Below are 9061 nucleotides of genomic sequence, written 5' to 3'. Positions count from 1 at the left end.
CCAATTTCTTTTCAAATCATGTCCACAGGTAATATAAGAGAAATATACCCAAGGTGTACTCTTAATGCTTGTATCACTTTTTACTGAATGGCAGCCATATTTGGAGTAATAGATAAAATATATAGTAATATATAACTCAAAAACTTCAATACATAGAGACTCCACTCAAGTGTGTAACCCTATATAATCACATGCAAGCTTTCTTGTAAGGCAGTGTCAGAATCAGATTCACATTGGAGGATAATGAGGCCAGTCTCATATTGAGCCTCAGATTCTGCCTCTTATACAGAAAATCATGATGGCACCCAATGAAAGCCATTCAACAAGAAATTATACCATAGGTACTACAGGAAATGTCCCACTTCTCACCCATCATAAAATATTATTTCTACAGACTTTTAAAACTGAAATCTTTTTAAACAGGTACAATGCAGATTCCATCATTGGAACAGTGTGTGCCTACCAACAAACACAACAGCTGAACTTTGACCTCTCACAAATGTCTTGGCAACAAACTTATATCTCTGATTTTCAGGTAATTTTTCCCATGCAAGCTGAGACATCCCCTTTCCAATCATGCGAGCTTGAAGGGGGAACATGTCCTGTAGCCTGGACATTATTTCTTGTTTGACTTCTTTTTTCTGTAGTTATCATGATTTGAGACTATTTGACTAGCCTCATATTGTCCTCCAATGTGAATCTGATTATGAATCTGAGATTAATTTTATGCCCATGAAAAAAATAATTGCGGCTTCCAAAAATAGGCTAGGTAGGTGGGGAGTTTATGTTTTTATTTTTGAAAAATATTGCTTCAACCCAAAACAAACAAAAAATCAGTCAGAATGAATACCCCTCTGTGATAGTTTGATGAAATATGTACAGGGCAGACATCTTGGGAAAGAATAGGGACACACATGAAAGTCAGGATTTAGAAGACAAAGAATTGGTCATCTTTTTTGGCAGCTTAGACTAGAATTAGTTGGGTTATTGGAAACTCACAATTAATTTTAATTTTGCCCAAGGAGCATACACACAACACAAATCTTTCAATTTATGAAAAACCTTAATATCAAAATAGTGAAAACATTGCTCGATAATGGAAACATATTTTGATTTCTACCCATGGAGGAATTGACAGGATATATATCTTCCTTAGGGAGAGTAGCCTCAACAGACTGGAACACAACATTGAGTCATATCACCTGGGTCATTATTTTGTTAGTATTTAAGAAAAATTTCTTAGCTGTAGAAAGTGATTTTAAATAATTTTAGGAAGGGCATACAATTAAACGACATATCTTTGACTAGTTTCACACCTACGTGGACTTTTTCGACAAGTTTATATTGAATATGTTGGATGTGTTTATACATAAACGGGGGTGAGGATGGATTGAAAGACAACTTAAAAGGAAATGCTTACATATATTTTGCACCATGGTTGTCTTGTTCGTAAGCATATACATGTAGCAGCTATTTTATGAGATACTGTATACCATAGTTACTCTTTCTGTTACATTTCATGATCCGATACCAAACAGGGCTAGATTTTGCAACTTACCAAGTTAATTTTACCATCACTAAAACCAAACTCCCAGATAAAACAATACACTATTGAGTCTGACTTTTGTCATACTCCCACGAATTGTTTGATGTTAGATATATGAGAGCAGCATGTCATGTTCAAGACTTATATTGGAGTTGCTTTTTCTATAGTATCTGCAGTGTGCTAATCCTTAGAAATAAAAACAGCCTTGTTTTCACTGACTGGTATGGCTTACTTTCCATGCTGTGTTTACATGTTTAGGCTAGTGGTAGCAAGAAGTATCTCAAACTTTCATTATGGCATGGAGTATAGACCGGGTAAAACATGGCATGTGCATTCGACTATTGGTCAGTCAAATTTCTTAGAAAATAGTTTCAATGGCAGTGTAGCACAACTGTATTTGGCTGTTGCTATGGACGTGGTCTTGTTGCTTGGCATATTTGCATACATTTTTTGAATCTGTATTCACTTACCTACCCATCCTTTATCTTTGTAATATGCATCATTTCAGTTGCTAAGGGCATGTACATGGTTGCTAGGGCCAATTGTGTCAAAATGTTTTCAACAATAACTGCAGAATAACACCTTCAGAAACATCCCTACCAAGTTTCAACCCCTTTCACCATGCAGTTTCAATATACAAGTTTTTGACCAAAATTGACATTTTTAGACCTAATTTGCATATCAATGATGAGATCATCACCTTGTGAACATGACTCCATCTACACATGCCAAGATGCATCCCATTAAATTTCAGCCCAAACTGCTCAGTTGTTTTGGAATTATAGATATTTTACCAAAAAGACACATTTTTAGCCCTAAGTTGCACATTACTGATGGAATCATCATGTCATGAACAAATATTAATCTAAACACCACTAAGAATGTTCCCAACCAAATTTCAACCCAATCTGCTGAATTATATTGGAATTATAGATTTCTGACCAAAATGACACATTTTCAACCTAATTTGCCTATCACTGATGGGATCATCATGTCATGAACAATTCATAATCTAAACACCCTAGAATGTTCCCATTAAATTTCAGACTGACCTGCCCAGTAGTTTTTTAGTTTTTTGACAAAAAATCACATTTTTTGACCAAATCACACACCCATGGCAAGATCATTTTGATTTGAACAATTTCCCAACTAGACACCCAAGGTAATTATACCCACCAAATATCATTGCAACCAGTCTGGCAGTTCTTTTTACTTTGAAGTTGTTTACACTCACACACACACACACACAGCTTTCAGAGTCTCTGTATCACAATGATTACCATATGCCACTCATCAGTAGTAGTGACAGTATGTATATCAAGACATGGCATACAACACATCATTCCAATAGCAGAGAAGAAACAAGCATAGTATAAACTGAAACAAAATATTTTATTGTGAAGCTTATGATAGTTGGTGCAAGTGAACATTGATGCAGCACAGTGACTGATGCCAAATCTGCCATTTGGCATCAGAAAAGAAAGAAAGAAATGTTACACCAAACACATTACTGTAATATTAATCCAAACTGGCCATTCCCCTACTTTGCAGTCTTGGTTTACTCTATATATTACAATATCCCACAGGAGTAATACCTGACTATTACTCACTAGACTGAGATGATTCAAGTATCACACACTGGATATCATCGGTACTATAAAATTCGATTACGTTTATGAGGTGGGGATTCCATCAGAACATCTGTTGATACAACGTTAGAGTTTCTTTTTCTAGATTCAGATATATTAAACAGTTCTTCTGGATTCATCACTGGGTTAATGTGACTGTCACTAAAAGCACCATGGCGTCTTCTTCCAAAGTGTACATTGCCCTGAGCACTGGATGCTGAAGAGTTATTATCTACACTAATATTGGCCATTGCACCATTTAAACCTGCAAATATAAGCACATAAAACACATTCTAAATCAACCTATATTATTTCATTTAATCTTTGACATCTGTCAGCAGTGATGGCTGAAAGACATAATGGGGAAAGCATAACTCTTCATCTTTATATGAAAAAATAGAATACATCTGATGACTTTGCAAATTCACTTGAGTTATTCTAATGTAAAAATGTTTCTTAGGGTCACCCTATTTTTTTTTAATGTTTCTCATTACTTTTTCTGAGCAACTATGGGTCAGTTGGTCGATTAAAAAAAGTAAAAAATAAAAAATCATCTTGTTTATGTTTCTCTGCCTCTCCTTTTCCCCCTCTCTATCTTCTTTTTATTGGATTCCTGGTAACAAGCCCTTTCCCAGCTTCTCTACACAACTGGCATGTCCCCCCCCCCCCTCTCCCAAATCACTTCCATCATGAAAGAAATGCTCTGTTTGTGAAAAAGTATCATCATTGCCACCAGAAACTTGCTCATTCTTGTCAGAAAGGATACTGTTCTGCAAAATATTAAAGGCAGGCGAAAATAATCTTTTTTATTTTGATGTCAGAGCTGAAAATATGGGTCAGTCAGGCAATGAGAAACAGAAAAAAATAGAGTCACCCTAAGAAATATAGCAATGAACTGTAACAAAAATTCAGTTGGGACTCAGATGCACAATCCCTATTTCATGGATCTTGAAAAAGACTAGTGTGTATGTGTTTACAACGATTCAATCACTAAAAAAAAGTGATGATCATGTGGATATGTCTACAATAGCATGTTAACACTTGTACTAGGTTTGGAAGAAATCTGATGGTGCATGCCAGAGATGTGAGGGGGAACGCACAGATGAATGGAACCCAATGTAATAGCCCCTTCTGAGCAGTGCCCGTTTCGTTGGCAGCTAAAAAACAAAACTATTCTGAATTTCAGTTCCTGAAAATGTGCAGGACATTCAGGATATCTACATATGATATAGCACATAACACATAGCATTTACACAGTTTTATACTGTAAATGCTCCAAATAAAGGCAAATGGCATCAATACAGGGCTCACAGTCTTATACCAGTGTTACCATTAATAATTATAAGGTATTGTTTGCATATCTGTGAAATCCACTGAATAAAATTAATACAATATGTACATATAAACAAAGTTCAGACCAACTGACAAACCAGGTAATTCACTATCAATGCAGGATGAAACCAGTCACCTCCAGCCACCAAAATTTGTTTTGTTCAATAGGGTGAATCAAACATAACAGCATGCATACAGCCCAACAGTTATACATAATCACCACCAATGTTTTGTCCAGTGCAATTGAATTGAACTGTGTTTATACAGCCCAACAATGAAACACCAACAGTGCCCCCCACCTCCCCCATCCCATGGGGCCCTAAAAATGTGTTGTCCAGTAGGGTTGAACTCTGGATGTATATGCTACAAGGTTCAACACATCTTCCCTCTCTACTGTGGTTCCTCCCTATCTCTAACAATGAGACTGCAAACAGATTTCATTCACACAGATTTTGGGAATAAAAACCACTTACATCCTTGCCAATGTAATGACTACATAAAGTACAGAAATTCAACTTTAAATCACTAAATTCAACCAACATCTTTTATATTCTGCCATTTTTTTGCTAACGTTCACTCAAACCACAAAAGGGACAACAGTAAGTCATGCAAACAGATTAGCTCAATATTGCACATGCACACAACCTTGTACAGTTTAAGCAGCTGTCACATCGGCAAGTTTTGCGACGAGAGTGACTGTAAGACAAGAATTGACAGAATAGACAAGACGTAGGTTGAATTTAGTGATTTAAAGTTCATTTCTGTATTTTATATAGTCAGTAGCAAGGGTATGGGTGGTTTTTATTCCTATTCCCAAAGTCCATGTGAATGAAATCTGTTCGCAGTCTCATTGGTAGAGATAGGGAGGACCCATCGTGTCAAACCTCATAGCATATACATCCAGAGCTAGGTTGAACTGAACAACACACATACAGTGAGCTCTGACAAAAGTGTTACACATTGAGCTGGTTTAGCTGGTTAACTGGGGGGGGGGGGGGGAGAGGGGGGGCTACTAAATCAGCTAGGAGAAAAATCCATGCACAAGTCAGCCATTGATAATTGTACACAAAGGTGAAGCTGTTTACACACTACATGCACAACAGTACAAGCACATAACATTTTAGTAAGTATGTCTGCACTCTGAATAGGATCAGTCTTGTATATAAGACAATTAAACAGACCTAAGCCAAAATTCTGGACCTAAAATTCTTTGTCACCAGGTTTAACAACATGATTCAATTTAACCCACTTTTCATGTCTCTTTTTATTTTAACAAACAGAAACCTTCTACCATATATGTACTTGTAAAATTCTAAAATGTTATCACCTGTATAGAATCTATACAATATCTGTATAGAATCTATACAGGTGATAACAGGGTAGAATTCTACAAGTACTGTCATTATATACAATTGTCACCTCATAGATGCATCATGTACACACATGTTCAAAAGTGTGAAAAAAAACACTACAAAGTATTATTCAGCACCTAAGAGATGCTATTTCCAGTAGGCCATGAGAGTAACAAATCAATAAGTTATGAACATGAAACAACAATAACATAATGCAGGGTATTCAAAATCCATCTGTGCATGTGACATCCACCTTTTCATTTTTCAAAAGATATCTAAAAACCTGCAGGTCCTCCGAGTCACTCTGACATGTCACTCACACTGTGTTGTCCTGTGACCCACTAGCATTTGATCTTTTATCCTTCACTATGGGGTGACCCACAAGACAACCCACTTTTTATCATTGTTGGCATTCATTAGAGGGAACACTGCAAACACCATTTACTTGGTTTTTTTTTTAAAACATAGTAAAAATACACATGGCTATCGCTAACCTTCAATTTTATTTCTTTATACAAATGTTTGTGAAGTGACTTTGTTGATTAAGACTAGGGAAATCTTACCTTGTAAAGCTAATGCCTCTCTAAATGGCTGCATTTCATTATCTGGTGATAGCAGCCCATCGGTGAATAGACTGGCATGACGTGGAGAACTACGATCAAAACCACTGCTAGGGTGTCTAGGAGAAGAACGGTCCAAGCTACTACGTTGTAAAGCTGTAGGTCTTAACCTTGGAGGTACACTTTTTCCACATAGGAATCCTAACATATCTTCTCTACGAATATGACGTCTTTTTTTCTTTGCCCATGTTACCAGGTCTCTTGTTCTTCTTTGATGCCCTGTTTGAATAGCTAACTCTATACCTCTTCTTTGTAATTCAATACAATCTATCAAAAAAAAAATGATCAAGATACTCATAGAATTATTGTCAACTATTGACGGCATTTTATCATATGTGACTTGTCTAAAAAAATAAATAGACTTCATGTTAGTATTGGTACTGGTTGGGTTTCTTTCCTGAAGGAAGCCCAAAGAATACATCTGAAAATATTTCTAATTGAAAATGATTTTAATCAGTTCCTGATCTGTTGCAAAACGGAAATCTCAATTAGGAACAGTCTTAAATCTATTAACCTGTCTCCAGTTTCATTGACTAAAATTCCTAACTCTTATTAGAGTGAATATGACATGTACTCCATTTTTTGTCAATTAGTTGACCAATAATAATTTCCCAATCCACTAAATCTGAAATTATAAAAGAATAGTACAATAAAATCCATTTGTTGTAACTGTTCACCCAAGGTAACATTTGTGGAATCCACAAGTCTACAAAAGCCCTGGGCAGCAGCCTGCTCTTTGTTCTACATCATGAAATTCAAGAACAGGGTTAGGGATTTCTGTGAAATACAATATTGATATTGACCTGAAAATCTTTTGTCCCGGCGGTGTCAAGCTTTTGGAATTGTGATTCTCATCAAATAAGATTTGAATAGACTATGTACATTGACGATGACATAACATTAACAATGCATCAACATGACGAGTTATTTAGTACATAGGCCTTCTGGTGTATTGTCTTCTTGTCTGGGGTCTGTGATCTGAAATGCGACATTGAATGTTGTGTCGTCGTATTTTATCTCGCTAAAAAGACATTCTCTATCACGGCCCATCATTATTTTCCAACAATTTTAATTATCCAAACACTCGATTCAAGAGTCAGTATGATCAAAATATTGAGGTACCGACATATTACGGAAGCCGGCATTATAGTAACGAACAGAGCAGAGCGCTAATAGCAGCTGTTATTTGAGTTCCTCCCAAGTCAACAGATGATCGATCGATCGATAAAAAAACAGATGGATACCCAGTACAACGCAAAGATGCAACAGTGTCGCAATAGGTCAAGTAAACTACACTCACCTTTGTAAAGCTGAGTCACTGCCGTGGCTGCAGTTTGAAAAGATATCCAGACTGCCGGAGTGGAGTGCTGACATACACGATCTGTAAATATGATGACGAACGTGACGTAAGTGTAATTATACGTACCGAGAATGAACATGTCGAAGTGAACATTAAATCACAGGCAAAGACGAAGAATACTATTTGGTTTAGCTATTTTTGAATAAAAGAAATAAAGTACGTTACCTTTATATAGTTGAGCGACAGCAGTGGCTGAATTTTGAAACGAAAGCCATAATTTTTGGGCGGACTCTTCCCTATCGACAGACAAACGTTCATCAAAATTTGCTTCGCTTTCAAGTTGTTCTATGCATTGTTGTTCCCAATTCGACGCCCATAATTCGCCAACGGAATCCTCTGGTCGGTCTTTCTGATCAGACATTTCACAGTAAAGACCTCTCTTCTTTGTCTCTAAACCTATTTAGGCATAAATATGGAATGTAATACGGGTAAAACGATAAAATTGAAGGACACTTTCCTAGTCCAAAATTTCGCTCGATGCACTGTGGGAGTGAAGCTACGCATGCGCAGATTTCACCAGACACCCCAAGACACCAAAATTTATGTGAGACCCTTTAGAAAGTTCATTTTAGACAGGCCGGCTGCACCCAGGTACCGGGCGTTCTGTTCTGACCAGTACACTGTGTTTGGCGCCACCAAGTGTAGGTTATTTCTTATTCTTCAAAGTAGAAAATACACATTTCAATTGTATTCATCGTGTATAGTAGAGATAATAAGTTTACCTTCTATAAATGTAGGGCAAAAGAACATCAACAAACAGAATGAATTAAATTTACTTATGATAAAAATAAGCTACACTTTCAAAGAACTCACATATGATCATATGATGATACAAATATACCAAATGCGGATACAAAAGAAATATACAATTGTTATCTGATGTGGACCATGGAAATAGTTCAGTGGAACGTCTTGTCAATGGCCCATACATTTTTCTACATTTCAAATTGATAATGGGATGCAACAAACTTTCAGAAGAAAAGTAAATCAAAAGTACACACACACATATTTATTTTATTATTTTATCTATTTATTAAGCCGTGTACACAAGAAGTGACATTGGCAAGGAAATATACCAAAAAAAACACACTGATGTTTACAATGTCTTGAAAATATTAAGTATATCACTGAGATATCTAGCTGTGACACTTGCTATAGTATCATCTACAAATGAAAAAATGTACTTAAATAGAGAATGATTATCAAATTTAAGTAACTGCAAC

At 36.2% G+C, this 9061-nt stretch overlaps 1 protein-coding gene across 1 annotated transcript; it reads right to left on the bottom strand.

Annotated features, from left to right (window-relative positions):
* Positions 1 to 2947: 2947 nt before the first annotated feature.
* LOC144435601 (HUWE1-associated protein modifying stress responses-like) lies at positions 2948 to 8329 on the bottom strand. The gene is made up of 4 exons (XM_078124188.1): positions 8004 to 8329; positions 7779 to 7859; positions 6422 to 6745; positions 2948 to 3439 (listed from the first exon to the last, which is right to left on the bottom strand). Exons 1-4 carry the CDS (start codon positions 8197 to 8199, stop codon positions 3201 to 3203), a joined length of 840 nt encoding a protein of 279 aa, XP_077980314.1. The 5' UTR covers positions 8200 to 8329; the 3' UTR covers positions 2948 to 3200.
* Positions 8330 to 9061: the final 732 nt, after the last annotated feature.

Source organism: Glandiceps talaboti, chromosome 5 (genome assembly GCF_964340395.1).
Source record: "Glandiceps talaboti chromosome 5, keGlaTala1.1, whole genome shotgun sequence".
In the NCBI taxonomy this organism is placed as follows: domain Eukaryota; kingdom Metazoa; phylum Hemichordata; class Enteropneusta; family Spengelidae; genus Glandiceps; species Glandiceps talaboti.
This window is presented reverse-complemented; position numbering and strand designations above follow the sequence as displayed.